The following is a 21,581-nucleotide window of genomic DNA, read 5'->3' on the forward strand; positions in this document are numbered from 1 at the left end:
GCGTCACGGGCGTCATGCTAACACGAGGACGCGCAGAGAGGGGAACTCAATGCAATGCAACTCTAGATTCCGGTGTGGTTTCGAAGTGTGACTAATGAGGGAAGGGAAAGGCACAGAAAGCAAAGATGTTAACAGTTAAACACATCTATCTTGACAGTCTATTGTCAAGAGAATTACGATAACCATGAATGTACTCTTCAAAGTCTTTTATTTAAATAATCCATTGTGTTTTATGGAATAAAACTGATCAGGTACGGTACAAAAGAAGATGGACGTAAACGTTACGGAAATGTTAGAAGAATTTATGGGAAGTGCACTTGTTACATGGGTAGGTGGTACGCAAAAACAATTAAAGTTATTTGATAGTCTTCATTTTGTTCGGTAAAATGTTTTGTTAACTTTTCAAACCAGTTCAGAAATATTCTAGAACTATAAATGATGTTCAGAAATCAGTTAATGTTTTTTTTTTTTTTGTAAATCTGATCATTAACAAACAACTGATCAACATTTATGCTGTTTCCAGCTGAAAATGTAATATTACACAGTTAACCGTGTTTTGTAATATTGTAGTTGGTTTCTGGTCCAAGTTGATAGACCATCTTGGACTAGCAACAAACTGGCTACTAGCTGGCCACAACTATAGTTTTTTTGCAGCTAATGACCAGCTAACATGTTAAAAAACACAGCTTTCAACAGCGAGAAACATCTTAAAATATCTTTAGAATTTAGAAGTCATAATAAAACGTTGAATTTACTTAAGATTCTGACAAACTTCAGGCACAGGAAAAACCAAGCATTCACAAAGATCATTTATACTCAGATCCTACTCAGTTCTTCTTCATATGCACCTTGATATGAACAGGGCATTGTTTTCATTGTCTGTAAGGTGCATCTATTTGAGGGTATTGTCGATGAGGAGGAGAATGGATCACTCTCTCAGGAATACATGGAAGTAAACTTCAACTCCCAGAATGCAGTGAGGCAGTACCTGAATCTTACAAATGGAGTCTACCTCAATGAGGTCATGAGGATCATGTAAGAAAGACTCAAAAGTGTAAAAATATTGCTGTTTGTAAAAACTGTTTTGAATAATGTAGTTTGATTTTTAAAAAAGCGGATTAACATTTCATTGATGATGGCCTAGTTTCAACAGTGACCCAGCTAATGGCAACGTTTTTGTTGTTTGTTTGGTTTCTTTAACCAGTGATCCCAATCCAAAGGTAGAGCAAATCTACCACAATGTGGGTGATGACAAGATTCTAAGAGTGCAGAACTTTTCCATCCTCAATCGACACCTGAGATCATACTATCAGGTACTGAATTAAAGAATCAATCAATTTACTGTGTGAAAACATGATACATGTCTTTACAAGGACATTCCACAAATACATTATATTGCTTGATTAACTGCAAAATCAACTAGAATCAAAATGCTGCCAGCACCTGATGGTAAAGTTCAGGTAAATAGTTTATGAATGGACAGTTCGCTATAGCTCACTAAACAGCATGCACTGCGCCTGTTGCTGTGGAACAAGTTAGCCATGTTTGTTTTTTTTGGTTTCTGTGGTTTCACTTCTTGTTTTAAATGTCCTAGCAGTGGACATGTTTTTTGCACTCTTTATTTTCACTCATAGCATCTTTTGGAAATTTTCAAATGAAAATGAGAGACAAAAAGCAATAGTCGTTAAATAACTGTAGCAAAAAAAATCGAAATAATGATTTTACTTATAATGTATTGACCTGCATTATCTGGATTTTTGACATTACTCTTTTAAAAGTTAAATTGAAGTGTGCTTTCCAACGCCACAGTAGATGGTTTATCTATGAGGAAACTAGCTGATTAATAATTGCACTGAATACAGGCAGGTGATGCATACATTTATGTGAAAGTGTAAGGGAAATCTGATTTGATGTAACCAATGTTGTTATTGTTAACTGAAAGTAAAGCATTTAAAAATCATTTTCGTTAATTTAAATAAAGCTAAAATAAAATATAAATATTAGATGAAAAACATTTAAAAACTGAAGTTGAAGCACTAAAATGACTAAAACTATAGCTAAAAAATAAAGCTGAATAGAAATATATAAAAATACAAAAAATATAGTTTGTACTGTGCAACAAGCATATTAATTACTAAAACTTGAAAAATAAAAATAACAGCTTTAAATATTAATAAAGACCACAATGGTAGGCCTATATAAATAATACTAAAATCATACTGGATGTAACTTGCGATTATTTCTTAAAACAATTTCACCATTTTGCGAAACTCTTTGCCTTCACTACTTTATAAAATGTGCATAAATAATTTATAGAATTATTAAATTAAAACAGCACACCACATTAAGCCGAGACAGTGAATAGGGTAAAAAAACTCACTCAGGTGAATAGGGTAAAAAAAAAAAACGAATAAATATCACCACACTTCACCAGTTGATTGATTACATTAATAATTGCAAACATTTTTTGTATTACAAGATTTCTGAAATATTATGTTTAAATATGCAAATGTGGCGTTGTCTAATTAAATATGCACTAATTTGCATACATTTCTAGAACAAAAATCTGATTATTGGATGAAGTCAGGTTTAAAATTGTTTTATTTATTTGATATATTAGAGCCAAAGGTTTTTACTGAGGGGATATTGGATATCTCTATTTATCACAAATCAGAAAATACTGTCAACAGCCAAAAATAATTACATTTTCTATTTTTTTTTGGAATAAAATGTTGTATAAAATCAGGAAAATTATATATGAACAAACACCCCTTTGTAAAAACCTTCATAATATAGATAAGAATAAAACTGTAAAGTGTTACTGAAGTGGAGATTTATGGCTCAATGTAGGAGTTAAAACTCTTTAAAGATATATACTGTGATTGAAATCTACAGATGCAAATAGATAAAGTGCTCTAAAAGATACAGTTAAAAGTGTATTTTGGATGTTTTCTGTCCACTAGTCTGAAAAAACACTTTATAAAAAGCCCAAAAGCCCAAAATCTAAAAATTGACAGATGCATTAAAAAGATGTTTTTGCCTGTAGTGTACCCACATGTGTATTTTTAGTTGCACTTTATTTCACAGCCCTGTTCCCTAATGAACACACTATTTCCTTACTATAGTAATTACAATAACTGGGTAATAACTAGGTACTAACTCTGAACTACACTGCAAGTACATGTTCTGTAAAATAAAGTGAAACCGTATTATGTGCGTGATAAAAGAACATTTACAGAGGATGTAGCATTTTACAGTGTTGGCTAAATTATTCTACATACACTTACAAAAAAGTTTGTTTTTATAGTGTTCTTTAAAGTACCTTGTAATAATTTGTAAATACCACTGTATATGAATTTGGTAATCATTCAGTGCCATCCTATAAATCACTCTGTATCATGGTGTTGCCACAGTACTTTTTGTAAGGGTGAGTATTTTTTAAAGGCATTAGAAAATTACCTACTGTAATAACAGGATCATTAATCATACTAAATGAGATGTCAGTTGCCGCAGATTAAATGAGCCTATTTTCCACAATCTTGCTTGTTTCTTTTGGCCATGATTGCATATGAATAACTTTCTTTTGTGCGCCAATGTGTGTCATACTTAAACCTCTTACTTGTGCATTGTCTGGGATGACAGTAAAGCGCCAATGGTTGTCGTTTCTCTAATGCGTGTTTCTCTTTCAGGAGAATCTACAGCAACTGGTGCTGATGCCGCTACCAAACGTTGCTGTTTTAGGTCGAGATCCCCTGACAGGTGTGGTTCTGTTTATTTCATAAACATGTACGAACAAAAAAGTGCAAATTTTTAAGTAAATATTGTTGGGTGTCATGTCGGTTTCCCTTTCAATAGAGGGCGCTGTTGCAGAGCTCAGAAGACTGCTACTGTTATTGCTGGGTTGTGCAGTACAGGTAACAAAGCACTGTAAACACATTTAATATCTTTAATGGAGAGTTTCAGCACTGTTAAATGGATTAGAGTATAATGTTGAAAAACATATTGATGTTTACAGTGTGTGATTAATTTCTCTGTTCCTATGACTCATTTTCACCCAGTGTGAAAGGAAAGAAACGTTTATTCAGCAAATTCAGTGCTTGGACATTGATACACAAGCAGAGATTGCACTTTGCATACAAGAGGTCAGTGAATTTTGAACATAACTTGAACATAGTCTCAAACTAAAGCATGTAGTGCATCACTAACCCTGTGATCCATCATGTTCCAGGTGACCCAGGACCCGAGCGCAGTGCTTCCTTTGGAGTTTGGAGACATGTGTCGGCTGAATGGAGCCGAGCTGCAGACTCTCTTCTGCTCCATGGCCAAACAGATCCAGAACCTGCTAGGCCAACGAGACACACAGTTGGAGGTGAGAGAAGAACTTATGTTGGCATTTTCTTGTGCTAGTAGGTGAGGCTAGATTTGAAGTAGTGTTCAGAAAGGGTGTTCTTTAGCTTTGGATGTCTCTGTTATCTCTTGATATTTAGAGGATAGCAGAACTTATTCAGGAACGGGAATCGTCTACAACCCACATAACCACGTCGAGTGGGTTTGGTGATGGACCGCCTGAAGGACTGGCTGTGCAGCTAGCAGAAGGCAAAGCTAAACTTCGCCGACTCAAACAGGAACTGTGAGTTGTTTTGCTAACGCATATGTGATGTTTAATAGGTGGATGGACAATATGCACTACTGTTAAAAACATTGGGGTCAGTAAGAATTTTTTTAAGCAGCAAGAGCACATTAAATTGATCAAAAGTGACATTAAAGACTTTTATAATGTTACAAAACTGGAGTAATGATGCTGAAAATTCAGTTTCTTCATCACAGGAATAATATTTCAATTTGTAATAATATTTCACAATATTACTGTTTTTACTGTTTTTTACTGCCTTGGTGAACATAAGACACTTCTTTCAAAAACATAAAAAAAATCATATTGACCCCAAAACTTTGAACGGTATTTTCATATGTATTTTAATTTTATTCAATTTAAGTCCCTTTTATTATTATAATTATTAAAAGCAATGTGTGTGATTTGAGTTCAAATATCAATAGATACAACTTTTTTGTTTGAACTTCCCAACATAATTACATTGGTTTGTGAATTTCAGGCAGGATTTTTGCTTCTCTAACCAATGAAAAACAGTCATTATTTTTGACAAATTTAGTTTGGTTACACTATTCTAGTGGCATAGAAATTACGCTTCACCTTTAAAGATATTTACAAATCAAAATGCTTTACAGGGAGGACACAGGTGATCAACTAATGGATTACAAGCAAGAAATGCAAACCATGGAGGAAGAAATAAAGAAACTACAGAAGGAAGTGAGCATAATACACTGATAATAAACACTGTATAATGATCATTAAAACTTGTGTATGGACACTGGATAGATCCTCATTTCACTGACATATCCTCCTATGTTTGGTTGGCTCAGAACCGATCGTTGCAGGTGGAAGTGCGTGTGAGCCGGGGTGTGAAAGATGAGTTGGACTATCTGCGCGAGCGTGCAGCCAGAGTGGAGCAACTGCAGGCGGAGCTGAAAAACAGCACACATCGGCTCCGCAGCATGGAGCTGTACCGCACACAGTTGAAGGTAGAGGAGGAGATATACATCAGGCTGAAATATCATGCTTTGGAATGAAGAAGTGGAGCACTATAATCTGGAAATTTTATTATAATAGGATAATTTGTGCTACTTATGACATGTATTCTGGCAAATGATTAGTTTAATGAAATGAAAGTTGTAGAAAAGCAAACCTTAAAGGTACATTAAATTGTATGAAGTTACGTTTAAATGAATAGTTCACCCAAAAATGAATTTTATGTAATTTACTCAGCCTTCATGTCGTTCTAAACCCATAAGACTTTCTTTCTTCTCCTGAACACAAAAGGAATTCTGCATATTTAAAAATACATTAGGTTGAAAGAGCAAATACTATACAGTTTAAAATACCATGCATGTATTTACATGGTATTCCAAGATACTTCAGTATTGTGAAATACTATTACAATTTAAAATGTTTCTAATAAATGATATTTAAAAAAATATGGTAATGGCAATTACTCCAGTCTTCAGTGTCACATGATTCTTCGGAAATCATTCTAATATGCGGATTTGATGCTCAAGAAACATTTATTATTATCAATGTTGAAAACGGTGCCTAATAAAACACTTGACTAATATTTTTGTGGAAACTGTGATAATTTGTTTTCCGCGTGATATATCTTACTAACCGCAAACTTTTGGAATTCAGATTAACCAAGTGGAGAGGTTTAATCTGGAAATAACATGAGCTTAGTTATTGGATAATTAGTTATAACATGCATACAGGCAAATAATCAACTTTGTGGAACAAAAGCTTAAAAAAAGTTGTGATCAATCATAAAACATAATCATAAATAAATAAACAGACAAGACAGTCCCTGGTCAGCAGAGCGAACATTCTGCAAAAATATCACAGAAGAAAATAAGTCAGACGGGTTTAGAACAGCATGAAGATTGGTAAAACATTTTCTGTGGGCCTACAGGAGCAGCAGCAGTACTGCGCCTCGCTGCAAGAGAACAAGGCTCTTCTGGATGAGCAGCTGGCTGACGCTCGGGCGCGCTGCACTGCTCTGCGGGAACTGGAGAAGGAAAATCTTCTTCTCAGGCAGAAGCTTGTGAATATGGAGGGTGTATGACTGACTTTATGAACTTATAGAGCTTTATTGCCATGAACTCATTTTGATTGATTATGTTGAGCTAGAAGAAAACTTCGAAAACTTACTTTGGAATGTATGAAGTTAAATGAAAGAATTGCATTCTTCTAAAATGTATGATGTACATTCATTATGCTGTATGGGTATATAATTGGATTTGTGTAGGAGCGGGATATTGAGAGACAGAGGGTAGACGAGCTGTTGGAGATGAATATGAGTCTGCAGGTGGATCTCACGCATCAAGTTCATTCTGTGGGTGTCAGTCAAAGAGAGACTCATCAGCAATTCCTCCAATCAGACCTAGAGTCCGACGAGGATGTTCAAGAAATAATGCCTGAGATTGGTAGGTTTAATTATGCATGATTTGATATTATGACTCAACTGTCACAGCTGACATGTGTACGTATATCAATCATATATATGCAAATCAAGCTGTCATGTTTAGAAACAGACATTTATGAATACATTTACATCCCATCCTATCACGCCCACTCGATGTTAAAGGGATAGTTCTCTCAAAAATCTTAATTGTCATAATTTACTCGCCCTCATCTCGTTCCAGACCTGTATGTTGTTCTTTTGTCTGTAAAACACAAAAGGAAAAGATTAGCATTGTTCTGGATGTTCTTTTCCATATAATGAACGTGAATGGGAACAGACATTGCTGAGCTCCAAAAATGATGACAAATAATACTTTCATGTTGATTTTTTTATCTTTTTTTTTGAAGCTTGACAGTTTTCATCCATTTCCAATGTGTGGGAAAGAAAAGTGTAAACATCTTGCCTTATTTCTTATGAGTTGGCGATAGAAATTTCATTTTTGAGTTGAGGGATAGTTCTTAAAGGGAGGAATAGTTCTTAAAAAGACAGGTTATTAAATGGATAGTTCTCACAAAAATAAAAATCCTGTCATCATTTACTCACCCTCACATTGTTCTAAACCCATAAGCCTTTGGTTAATCTTAAAAGCACAAAATAAAAGATTTAGAATTAAATCTGTTCATCATATAAAGCGATTGTATCTCTTCACAAGACTTAAAGGATTAAACCACTCAAATGATATGGATTCATTCTATGATGCCTTTTTTGGATCTTCTATGTTTTGGGTAACAGAAAGTAACAGAAACCTTCTTTCATTAAAAATGTCTTAATTTGAATTTTGTATATTAACCAAAGTCTTATGGGTTTGGAACAACGTGAGGGTGAGTAAATTATGATAGAATTTTTTATTTTGGGGTGATCTATCCCTTTAATAACGTGTCTACATGTCTGTCTCTCTTACTGTCATTTAGATCTGAAGCCTCTAAGTGAGGAGGTAAATGAGGCTTCCTCACTGAGGCTTCTGGGAGCTGAAAACGAGAACGCAGAATTGAAGAGACGACTAGAGCTTCTGCAGGCTGAACAAGAGGTCAGTGGATCTTTAGCCAGTTTTATCCTCTGGCAACAAACTGATTCATGTCAATTCTCAGGTTTCCCATGTTCCCATCTCTCATGTAGGCTCAGCAGGCCAACTCCCCTGAGATGACTGAAGAGCTCCAAAGACACATGGACCAACTCTCACAAAAACTTCAAAACACCCTCAAGGAGGTGAGGCCCTTTAGATGGATTTAAAGACTTTATTCCAAGACTTTTGTCTACTGTCATTTTGTCCTCATCTCAACTCTATGAATCAGGCCCATGTCATTTCTCTTTCAACTGTTAGCTGGAGTGTCTAAAGAATGAAAATAGCAGCTTGAAGATAAATCTCGAAGAGCTGAGGACAAAACAGAAAGACCTAGAGGAAGAGAGAGCAGCCTCGGAGGGAAAAGATGGGGAAAAGACAATAATCCGAAGAGGGGAATGCGAGGGAAATTACACCAGAAGAGAGAAACATGATGAAAAAGAAGGCGTAATAAAAGCCCAGAGAGAAGATGGAGAGGGGGGAGAGGGGGGCAACGTAATCCTCAGCGAGAGAGAAAAGAAGGTTATAGATGAAATGAACAGCAAAGAGAGAGGAGAGGCAGAGGGTGAGAAAGAAATTGAAAGGAAGAAAGACATCACAGAAGAGACATCTCAGACGTTCAGCACTGAAGCCCAGAAGACAGAAGAAGATAAATTCTCCCAAGACACTCTTGCCCTGCATAACCAGCTTCAGCAGGCCCTGGAAGAGGCTGACAGACAAACCACTTTAGCCCAGGATTTGCGCTCCAAAATGGCAGAGCAGACTAAGAAGGTCTTGGAGGCAGATCATAAGCTGGTTTTCCTGGAGGCTGAGAACCAGCGGTTGAAGAAGGCAGCAGAGAGCCTTATTGGGGCTAGGAAACAGATAGAGGTAATGAACCATCAAGTTGACAAACAAACACACAAAAACGAATTACTACATCACTGCAAAAGTTAACAATCCACTCAAAGTAAGATAACAGTCCAGTCGATAAAGGCGATGACTCACCAAGTATAAACGCCACTAGCAATTAAGAAAGACATACAATATGGTAACTAGACCTGTGTAAAACAAAGACTATTTCTCACAATAATTACTTTTTCCACTTTTAGCCATTGTTTCATATGGCATAATGATCTGGCATTGTAATTCTAAAAGATGCCGGTTTGATTTCCTCAAGGACCGATCCATGAATCATCACCATTGTGCCTTCAAGCACGGCATTTCGCTTTGATTTGCTTTGGATAAAAGTGTCTGCTAAATAACCACTTAATGTGTTTATTTGCCAGGTGCTACAGGGTGAATCTATGCAGCAGGAGGAGGAGCTGATGCATCTTCGCAGTCAGGTGGAGTTTCAGAAGATGGAAGCTACAGTGATTGCTCAGTTAGAGGGAGAGAGAGCAGCCTTGGAGAGGGAGAGAGAGACTCTCAGAGGCACCATAGACTCACTCAGGGCTGCGGTACGCAAGGTGAGGAAGGTTATTTGTTCAGCCTTTTGCTGTACTACAAAATATGGATTACATGACTGGGGTAACATTGAGATTAATGGTGCCTACATTAAAATGATGCTGTAACAATGAGTGGATATCAAAAAACACAAATGGGCAGAGCATCAGTGTGGGTAACAGTAATGAGATGTCAGTAGTTGTTGGTAATTGGTCTTTAAAGTGGTAGTTCATAAAAAAAAGGAAAGTTTTGTCATCATTTACTTACCCTCATGTTGTCCAGATTCCAAACCTACTTGCTTTCTTCTGTGGGAATTAACGTAAATAAGAACTAAGGCTGTCAATCTCCAAAAAGGATAGAAAGAACCATAAAATTAGTTCATATGAATATATTAGTCCATATATGCTGCATTATATGGATTTGTGTGAGAAACAAACCAAACTATATGCTTCTCACAGATTTTCATCTCATAATTCTCTTATTTTGTATGTTTAATGTCAGTAATGCCATTGGTTCTTGCATGTCTCATGACTGAACGTGATATGCCAACTTTAACTGTGTAGATTTGAGAGCTGCTCTGAAACGGGAGATTTTCAGGGAAAAAACATTTTAATTTCAATTTAAATCCATATACAAATAGCTTTAAAAGATGTTTAATTTAGCATACAAGTCATGAAGATTACGTTTATGTCAGTAAGATTTTTGTTTTGAAAGAAATTCACTTTTACTCAGCAAGTATACAGTAAATGTGTAAATTGTTAAAAAAATGCTGTTCTTTTCAACTTTCTATTCATCAAGGAATACTGATGATTCCAAGGAATACTGACAAAAATATTAAGCAGCACAATTTTTTTCAACACTGATAATAAAAAGAAATGTCTCTTGAACACCAAATCAGCATATTAGACTGATTTCTGAAGGATCATGTGACAATAAAAGCTTTGCCATCCCAGGAATAAATTACATTTTAAAATACATATTAAAATGGCACAGGTATGATGCTTTTTTGCCTTTTGAATGCTCATTCACCATTCACTTCCATTGTGTGGAAAAGAGCTATGTAAAATTCTTCTTTTGTACTTCAGGGAACATTAACAGCATACAAGTTTATAGAGATATGAGCATAAGTAAATTATGACAAAAATCCATTTTTGGGTGAACTATTTCATTAAATCTGAAGAAAAGTGAGTCTGTGTTTGTTGACTAAGAGCAATTATTTTCTCATAGGGTGATCAGTTAGAGCTGACCAACCAAAACCTTAAGGCAGACTTTGAAAGATTGGGGCGGACCTTGGAGTCTGCCAGGCGGCATGAAGAAGAGCTACAAGCTGAACTACGAGAATCCGGAGTGGAGGTGGAGTCTTTGACTAGAGGACGGGAAGAAGCTCTGCTTGAAGTCACGCGACTGGAGCAGGAGAAGGAAGCGTGTCAGGCAGAGCTGGACAGTCAACGGCGTGAGCAACGACAAAGAGAAAGAGAGATGGCCAGACTTAGACAGCAGCTGGAAAGCACAACATCTGCCCTAGAGCATGGCAACAAGCGAGCCTGCAGTCTAGAGGCGCAAAACAGGTACAGACATACATACATGCAATAGGACCTTTGCATTTAAAAATATATACATCACCAAATAATAAAAATGGGTCATTATTTACTCATTCTCATGTTGTTCTAAACCAAATATTGTTGGAACTTTATGCTTTTTTCCATTGTCATGTCATGTGAACTTGTTTAACAAGCTCCAAAAATGCTCTCAAATCTCTGTTGCTCACACAAATCATATTACTTCAGAAAACATGGAATATACTGACTATCTTTATGATACTTTTAAGTTGCCTTTTGGAGTTTTTGCAAACACAAGGATGAGTATACATTTTCATTTTTGGGTGAACTATTCCTTTCACACCGAACCCAAGTCCTTATATCTGATCTTATGAAACAAATAGCATGGCATAAGAATAATACATGTATCACTCACTACATCTGTCATCTGCCCACAGACGCATGTGTCAGGAGGTTTCTCAGCTCAAAGAGGCATGCGCACAGTTCGAGGAGCTGCAGAAGGAGAATCTGCAGCTCGGTACACTCAACGCTGAGAGCAAGGCCCAAATTGACTCTCTAACAAAGGTCTGTGCAGTATTCAAAGTCTTTATATGCGATATCTGAATGATAAAAGCAATTAGTATAGCGCCTTGGTACACCATATTTCTGCAATTATGTTTGCCTGGAGGTCCCATTGAGCTGAGATATTGCAAAATGGGCCGCTTTGAATATTTCTTTTCAACCAGGTAATTGTTTTCAAGTTGCTTTCTTATCTGAAAATCCTCAGTGCAATTAGATTTCCCCTCCTTGGACAACTGTGCTGAAAATGCATCTTTGTGAGATTAATGAAAGCTCTTATAGCTCAGGTTTTCCTAAAGAGGCACTTGGTTGGTTCTGGATGAAGCTGGCTAGATGCAGCACTTGTCTAACTTTAATATCCCACTCACAACCAGGATCTGGCTAATGAGAGCACCCAGTCCCAAGAGTTATCCAATCAGGTCGCACAGCTGAACCGAACACTTGAAGAGCTGCAGAGCAAGCTTGAAATGGCAGCTACACAACAGCAACAATCTGTTCCAGAGGTTGCTTTTTCACCCCCTGACTCGCACGCACAGAGGATCGAGGGTTGTGAATCAAACAGACAGTCTCCACCGCTGGCAGAAGGCCCCCAGGAGCCCACTGTCAGTATTGTAGATAAGGATAACCACAACCAGAACTCAGGGCCCACAGACTCTATCTATGCAGCACAAGACACTGAAAACGCACTGAACAAACAACCGCACACAATGGCAGAGACTGGCATTGGAAGCCAGGAGGCATTGAGTCAAAAACTGATAAATACGGAGAGGGAGGTGAGATAAAATTCCAAAAGCCTACTGAAATGTCATTACGTTTTGGGCCCCTAGGGCCATTTTACGTATGTCTTTATTTAAACGTCATTAACGATTACATTCTGATTACATTTTAAATGAACTGATAATAACTTGCCGGCTCTGTATGCTGAATTCTGTACCTATGGTTGTATCCCAGAATGCAATGCTGCAGCGAGAGCGGGAGGTGTTGCTGTCTCAGCTGACTCAGTCTCAGTCAGCCTGTGCTCAGCTCAGAGAGCAGTTGGACACCCTGCAGCGCCACTCCATCTCGCTGCAAGAGAACTGTGCTAAATTACAGGCCCTCAACACCAAACTACAGGTGAGTGCTTGATCGATTGTGGGTTGCTGGTCTCAAAATGGACCTTTGACGCTGAAATAAAGGCTGATGGTGTTTTAGAAACTGACATTTGTTTAAATCCATATTAGTTTAGTAGCAGGCGGACACTCACAAGTTTCAATCATACTGTTGACGGATCATAAATATACAGCACTTTAAATTATACAGGCTTTTAATAAACGTGTTATTTTCACCCGAATGACCGCACTCTCATTATATCTGCCTTATTTCACCCTCTTTCTCTCCCTCAGGTGGAACAGGCGTCTCTGAGCTCCGAACATGTGTCTGTGTTGGCACGTTGCAGTGAAAGTGAACTGCGGTGTGCGGCTCTGGAGGCCGAATCGAGGGTGTGGCTGAAGGAGAAGGAGGAGTCAGTGATGCGCCTGGAGGCTGTAAGGCGGGATCATGATAGATTGACAGCTCTGCAACAAAGACAGGAGGCGGAGTTAGAAGAGTTGTTGGTCAAACACAGTCAACTGAAAAGCAGCAGTCGCAGTCTAGAAGCTCAATATAAAGACACTGAGGCCAGGTACAGTGCCTCAGACATTTAATTTAATTTAATTTAGAATAATTATTTATTTAAAAATAAAGGAATTTATAATAATGTATTTAATTATAATAATAATAAATTAATAAAAAGGCCTAAATGAATTAAATTAAATTAATTAATTAAAAATAATAATTTAAGATTGTTCTCATAATCTTATCATAATTTGTCTAAAGTCCATCTGTGTCAAATCGAAATATGAATACACATGGCTACAAACTGATAAATATAACATAAAACTTCAAAAATGATTAGATTCCAAAAGTGTAGATTCCAAAAAATTATGTTAAACAACGTAATATACACTGCCTAGCCACAAAAAAAAGAAAAAAAAGAAAAGTCACTGTTTGCATTTAAATAGGGAAATGCTTTCGAGTCTATGATTGAATCATTATTGCAGTGATTATTATGTTTCTAGCATGTTATATGTTTTTGAATCCTAATTGATGGTTTATATAATATACAAAAATTATATATTATAGAATTTATATATATATATATATATATATATATATATATATATATATATGAAGAGTTCAGATGCAAAAGCCTCTAAGTGCCATCTGAAATTTTCTTCTAAAATGATCATTTTTTTCAAGCTTGTATGTTTAAGTTCAGTAATTTCACTTTTATGACAATTTCCATTGCCATCAAAGTGAAATAACTGAACATAAACATACAAGCTTCATAAAAATGATAATTTTAGAAGAAAATTTCAGATGGCACTTAGAGGCTTTTGCATCTAAATTCTTCATATATATATATATATATATATATAAATTATATATTATATAATTTATATATATATATATATATATATATATATACAGAAACTTGCTGAGAATTTTGTGTGGTTTGGAAATAATAAATTGTATATTTATATAAACAGAATTATTATACTATTGGTTTACTGTTATTGTTGTTCCACATGCCTTTATTATCAAATTAAACTGGAACTTAAATTGACATTAGCTAAAAAAATACATTCTCTTAATTTATGATTTTTCCAAATTACCTTTCATTTAAAGTTTGTAAAATGTTCTAAAATACCATACTTGTCTAGATATAAGGAGCTGTTGGAGCGAAAAGCACAGTTGGAGGAGGCAGAGGAATCGATACGCATGGAGAGACAGAAAATGGAGAAAGTGACACAAGGGCAGGTGGAGAGCGAGAAGGAGCTGGAGAGATTGAAAATGGACAGTGAAAGGTGAGAGGAAGTCATAATTGCAGTGACCACAACACTAGGTTAAAGTAACAGTTGAGCACACATTCATAAGAAAGAGAGAGGAAGTGATGCTAACACCCACCACAAACTGCATTTAACCCAATGTGAAACATTTCAACAGAGCATGAGTCATTTCAAAGCCCAGTTTCAAACAGTTGTTGCCATGGTGTGAAAGCCTATGGAAAAAATATGTAAAGCTTGTTGCTTTGGTGAACAGGATGATAGAAAAAAAAAGTACACAATCCGAGAGGAAACGGTTTGATTTATTCAGTATGTTTAGTTAGCTGGATAACTCTGTTTAGATTGGGGCTTTGATTACTAGTCTAGATGAATAGACAGACAGTTGTAGAGACAGACACACAAAAACATGTCTGGGCTTCACCTCAAAATAAAGAGAAGTGAACATTTTGGGTGTAAAATAAGACTTTGACCTTCGTGAGATTCACCTGTTTAATGTATTTATTATGTGTAGGTATCAGAACATGCAGAAGGAGTGGGTTCAGGTCCAGTCCGAGCTGCTGGCTCAGAGTTCAGTTCTGCGGGCAGAGTTGAGTACGGCTCAGCTTGAACGGACCAGGCTGGAGGGAAAGCTCAACACTCTTAAAGAGCAGAACCAACAGCTGGATCTCAATAACGTCCGTCTCAGCAGCCAGAACCAGGTCTGAGCACAATGCACATTATGACAATTCTGAGTGGAATTTATATATAGTACCTGTCAAAAGTTTGGAAACATTACAATTTTCTAATGTTTTTGAAAGAAGTCTCTTCTCTTCACCAAGGCTGCATTAATTTAATCAAAAATACAGTAAAAACAGTAATATTGCGAAATATTATTAAAAAAAAAAAAAGTTTTCTTTTGAATATATCTAAATGTAATTTATTCTTGTGTTGGCAAAGCTGAATTTTCAGAATCATTACTCCAGTCTTCAGTGTCACATAATCCTTCAGAAATCATTCTAATATACTGATTTGAAACTTTGAACAAAGTTATTATCAATGTTGGAAACAGTTGTGTTGTGGAAAGTGATACTTTTTTCAGGATTCTTTAATGAATAGTTTAATGAACAGCATCTATTTGTATTTATTACATTTATTTATTACATTTATTAAAGCATGTGTTAAATTGTTATATTATAAATGTCTTTACTGTTACTTTTGATCAATTTAATGCATTCTTGATGAGTAAAAGTATTCATTTCTCTCTTCTTTCAATCTTACCACAAATGTTTGAATGGTATCGTTGTTTCCACAAAAATGTTAAGCAGCAAAAACAACATTGATTTCAACATTGATTGATTTTTTAAATAATCAGTAGTTTTATTTAGCAAGGACACATTAAATTGTCAGTAAAGACATCTATAATGTATAATGTCTAGAAAAGATTCCGATTTCAAATAATTGCTGTTTTTTTTAAACTCTCTATTCATCATATTATCATGCAAAAAAGTGAATCCCAGTTTCTACAAAAATATTAAGCAGCAACTGTTTTCAACACGTATAATAAATAGGAAAGATTAGATTATTTTATAGATTATAATAGATTCACAATTTTACTGTTCTTAATGTATATTGATAAAATAAATGTAGCCTTGGAGAAAAAAAAAAATATATGTACATGTGTGTGTTTGTGTGTGATTTTGTGATTTGTACTAAATATTTTCATTCAAAAATGATCATTTAAAAATTAACAACTATAAATTATTTAAGCTTGAGATAATAAATCATTATTAATTTTATGTTGTATCATTCATTTTATGCCATACTTTTTATGTTTTAAATTTAAAAACAGAACTTTATTTTAGGATTATTTGCAGGTTTATATTTTGTGTTCTCAGACTTTTGGATGCAAATTTCATTGTATATGAGATTAATTACATTAACTACAAAAACTTTATTGCCCTACTATTTATGTGTGTTATAGCTCCTTACCCAGTTGAAGGCAAACATGGAGGAGGAGAACCGGCATCTAGTTGAGCAGAACCAGAATCTGGCTAAAGAAAACAAAGCCCTAATGGAGAGCAGCCTGGAGAGCCGAGACCAGCACCACAACCAGCAGAGAGAGTACCTGTACGAACACACACAAGCAAAATGTGTAGCTCATATTTGTCCACTACTTCCACGTGCACCATGTAGAGCGTCCAGCAGTGGACCACCTGCATCAGTAAATAACTCTCTTTTTCTCTCCCATCTGTCCATCTCACTCCACCTCAGTGACAAGTTCAACGAGCTGCGCAGGGAGAAGCAGAAGCTGGTGGAGAAGATAATGGATCAATATCGGGTTCTGGAGCCGGGTCTGCCCGGCATGTGTCCACCTAAACAACCAAAGTTAGTCAGGCTTTAACATCTGTCTCTAGCAGACCTGTCACCACAGACTCATTGCTTAACTCATTGTATGCTCTATTTCACTCTCTTGTGGCTTCAGGAAGTCAAACTGGATAGCGGACCGCATGAAGAAGCTGATAAAACCTAAAGGTGGAACCAAAGAAGGCCGTGCTCTGTTTGTTGCTGCTGGCAGTATCGAGAACCTTGCGGATGCTGTGGACGGTGCGCCCATCTCTCCAGCCCCAGTGCCTGGTGAGACTGCAGAGCTGTATGACCGGTGTAATAATATTAGATATATTGTACAGAGCGTAAGAGAGTGCCAATAAGTTAAGACTGCAGGGTCCCCTGGACTCTGTAAAACAGAAAAAAAGGTCCATAACAATGAATAATGCTATTCCCTTGGATCACAAACAGAACAGTAATTCTGTGTTTATGTGAAGGAACAATGGAATGGAATTTGCAGATCAAATGAATAATGCATATTGAGTGTATACAGCATTTAGATTCATGGTAATATAAATACAAAATAGCTTTACAATACTTGTATATTATATTTTCTATGTCTATATGTTATATAATATTTAACATGACATTAACTTCAAGATTTTGAGCAAATAGGGGGAATTGTAATTTTTTTTAATCATAGTTTTTCTGGTAACACTTTACAATAAAGTTCATTATTTAACAGTAGTTAATGTATTAACTAACAATGAGCAATACATTTGTTACAGTATTTATTAATCTTTGTTAATATTACAGCTGTTCATTGTTTGTTCATGTTAGTTCACAGTGCATTAACTAATGTTAACAAATACAACTTCTGATTTTAATAATGTATTAGTAAATGCTGAAATTAATATTAACTAAGATTAATTAATGCTGTAGCAGTACGGTTCATCTTAGTTAATATGAACTAAGGTTGATAACTAATGAACCTTATTGTAAAGTGTTACTGGTTTTCTTTGTCATCCTCATAAAAAGTCCTGTGTTTTCACAAATATATAAATGTAACTTTTTTCAGTACAATTTACTCTCCAAATTCTCATTTTATTGTAATGGATTAGGATGCATTTTTATTGACAATTCTGATTAAGTTCTGATTGCCTTTTTGAATCGCCATATATTATCAACAAATTAAAAGTAGCACAAATATTAATAATAGTGTATAAATTCAAATTAAATAATATATATATATATATATATACACAAAAAATATATTTTTTTTAGCATTAGAATAATGAGAATTTGGGGGGATAATATGCTTAATAATTTAGAAAATTGTTACAAATAAAAAAAAAAAGTTAATTTTCAGCTTTGTGAGATTAATCCATAAGAGCAAAAGAATAAAAATATAAAATTTTTGTTTTACAAAATAACACTCTTCAATATTTCTCCCCTCAGTTCATGAGGATCCCATCAGTGCTCCAGTGTCCCCGAGTCTACTAAGGAGAGTTGCATCTCAGGCTGAAGATGAGCAACCCAAGGCTAATCTGCGGACCGGTCGGCGCAAGCTGGGCTCCCGGCACGGCTGGGCTCTCGGCAGGGGCAAGGGAGGAATTTCCCAGTCTTTCAGTCCAGGAGATCAGCGCGCACAACCTCGTACCCGCCTGCGCTCTTCCCAAACAGGCGCCACGGCCCTCTGGGAATATGACGGCAGTCCTACACCCAGCCAGGACAGCCCAAGTGAGGAGGGGAGAGGTGAGTAAAGATGATCCATTTGCTGAAGGTTGTAAAATAATATGGATTTGTTTATATTCTGTGTTGAGAATAATACGTGTATGTGTGTTTTAGTTGATAGTGAGGAGAACATCTCACCTTCACACTCAGATGTCAGCCGTGTATCATCTGGAACTGAAGGTCAGTCTACAGCAGTGGTTTTCAACTAGGGGGTCATAACAGTCTGATGCAAATAATAGTGAGAATTTTAATCGTATATATAGTATAGCAAGATTAATAGGCTTATCTTTTAAAACAGGACAAAACACTTCCCGTATCTTTTGTTTTTGACATCTTATAAAACTTCATGATATTTTGGAACAAATTGAATCTGTCAGCTGGTAGAAGCTTGACAAATTAGGTGGATGCCGACATAGTGACATGATCTCCTGATCAAAACTAGATAAAGGTAAAAGAATAGAATAAAATACAATACAGACATTAAATATGGGTTCACTTGCAATGAGGATAAACAGATTGTCTCACAACACTATGAAGTCAATATAAAAACAAGCAGTCTATTATTTTCTATTCATGTCATTGTCATATTATTTGAAAATAATGTTGGGCTAATTTATAGTCAATGAATATATACATTTAACATATACAAAAATATAAATTTCAGCTCACGAATTTTGTTTGCTTTAAATTAGGTATTGTGAATAGCCACTTAATCAGTAAAATAAGAAATTCCTTTTATTTATTGAACATGCCTTGATTTCATTAACAAAATCGTTTCTTTCTCTCCTGTAGATTTTCACTCCAGTTTTGACAAGCCACAGGACTCCGACAACAAACAAGCTTAAAGTATTCATATTTTGTCAATACTCATTTAACTACTTGTATCCATTGGTTTTGATTTTTTTTTACATATAAAACATCTGTATAGCAAACGCTTACAATACGTAATGGTTAAACAGCACAGCAGTACATTTATTGTGGGAAAACAAATAAATGGATTTAAAGCACATATGTATGATACAGCCATCATATTTATAGGTGTGCAACTGCCATGAGTTCACTGAAATATTTATTATACTAAAATATATAGTGGATAAGTTGCAGTTCCAATATCTCACCGCTATGTGGCACTATAATGCCCAGTGGTTGGGGTGCTATTGCCTTTGGATCTGTATAATTATGAGAGTGTCTTATACAAACTGATGCTAACAAGATATTTATGAGAGCAGATTAATTCATTCTGTCTCGTTGGAAAGAAGCTGACACTTTGGAGACTTTGACATTTAGGAAGGAGGCAGAAGATGATGGGGGTCTTAAAACAACGTGGGTGCGGGCAAAGATTTTTTTTTTTTTGACAATCCTTGGCTGGGGTTAATCATAACTCAAAAACGACAAATGGAACGCTAATACAATTCATGAATTATTCAGTTGTCATGGCAACATTAATCAAAATGCGTCAGTCCGCAGACCTTTTTGTCGATGAATTGATGATATACTGAGCACGACGATGCACAGAGTTCAGAGACTCATCCAGTAGACCACATTTTATGCAATGTCTTAAAGATGCAGCATTCAAAATGTTTAGACCAAGCACTTTAAATCAATTTATTGTCATGAAGATGCCCAAAAACACTATTTTCCAGCCTTGCAATGGCAAACAAAGAAAAGGCATTTTGAAGTTGTCCGAATTTCGGCTAAAATTAGAGGACCCCCTGAGGGTAGCCTTCATTAAGTTGAGAAGTGAATGATTATTATGAGATCTCAGGGTCTGATTGCCTCTCCAATAGGTGCTTAAAACAAAGCAACCAGATTTTTATACGTAACAAATCGTATGCAGCTATTGTGAGATGAGAGGTGTGACCTCCTGACTCCCTGGGGTTTGTTGAAGATACCAAGACTTTGTTGGGATCATCTGAAATGTGGTCACCGGTGATAGCATCTTTCCAAAGCACTCTCATCTAACCCCATTCGTTCCCGCTTTCTCCTTCCATCAACGGCTCCTGTCATGCTCCCTTCCCCTCCCTGCGCGCTCTCCTCCTCTCCTTCCCTCCCTCACTTGTTTCTCCCCCAGTGTATTAAAGGCTTTGACGCTCTCAGTAAAAAGCTGATTTATTTTGTGGAGGTATCGATCGCTCTCTGCATTAAAGATTATAATTCATTACCCCAGCCCTTTTAATACATTAAACATTCAAAATAAAAATAAAATAAAATCGAGGTAGGTGAGAGGAGAGCACTCAGACACTGTCCACTCACACATGCACACACGCTCTCCATTTCAATCATAGATAAACACTTAGAAAATTCAGCCACCATTTATGTATGTATATATATATATATATACACACATACACATATATGTGTGTGTGTGTGTGTATTTATATATATATATATATGTAAATATATATATGTATATATATATATTAGGGCTGTCAAACGATTAATCGCGATTAATCGCATCCAAAATAAAAGTTTGTTTTTACATAATATGTGTGTGTGTATGGTGTATAATTATTTTCTATATATAAATACACACACATGCATGTATATATTTAAGAAATATTAGCATGTATATACTGTGTATATATATTTATATTATATATAAATATTTTATATATAAATAACATTTTCTTAAATATATATGCATGTGTGTGTATTTATATATAGAAAATAATTATACTCCATACACACACATATATTATGTAAACACAAAGTTTTATTTTGGATGCGATTAATCGTGATTAATCGTTTGACAGCCCTAATATATGTGTGTGTGTGTGTGTGTGTGTGTGTGTGTGTGTGTGTGTGTGTGTGTGTGTGTGTGTGTGTGTGTGTGTGTGTGTGTGTATATATATATATATATATATATATATATATATATATATATGTATGTATATAATATACTGTATAAGAAGTAACCTAACAGTTGACAGTATAGACTTCCATAATAAAAACATAAAATTAAAAATACTATGGGTCCATCAAATGTTTAGTT

General features: G+C 35.6%; 1 protein-coding gene across 1 annotated transcript; it reads left to right on the top strand.

The window, feature by feature from the left end:
- Nucleotides 1-30: 30 nt before the first annotated feature.
- Nucleotides 31-20,779, top strand: ccdc88b (coiled-coil domain containing 88B). Its single transcript, XM_079892624.1, has 29 exons — nt 31-328; nt 887-1,035; nt 1,205-1,313; nt 3,690-3,759; nt 3,856-3,914; nt 4,059-4,142; nt 4,229-4,369; nt 4,488-4,630; nt 5,245-5,326; nt 5,440-5,598; nt 6,534-6,680; nt 6,870-7,047; nt 7,997-8,112; nt 8,202-8,291; nt 8,407-9,015; nt 9,414-9,593; nt 10,798-11,138; nt 11,567-11,693; nt 12,062-12,460; nt 12,639-12,800; nt 13,070-13,347; nt 14,429-14,572; nt 15,063-15,249; nt 16,512-16,657; nt 16,802-16,915; nt 17,013-17,164; nt 18,314-18,610; nt 18,704-18,769; nt 19,382-20,779. The coding sequence occupies exons 1-29, from the start codon at nt 269-271 to the stop codon at nt 19,432-19,434; spliced, it is 4,842 nt and encodes a 1,613-aa protein (XP_079748750.1). The 5' UTR covers nt 31-268; the 3' UTR covers nt 19,435-20,779.
- The last annotated feature ends 802 nt before the right edge of the window (nt 20,780-21,581 follow it).

Source organism: Squalius cephalus, assembly GCF_949319135.1.
Source record: "Squalius cephalus genome assembly, chromosome: 14".
Classification (NCBI taxonomy): Eukaryota; Metazoa; Chordata; class Actinopteri; order Cypriniformes; family Leuciscidae; genus Squalius; species Squalius cephalus.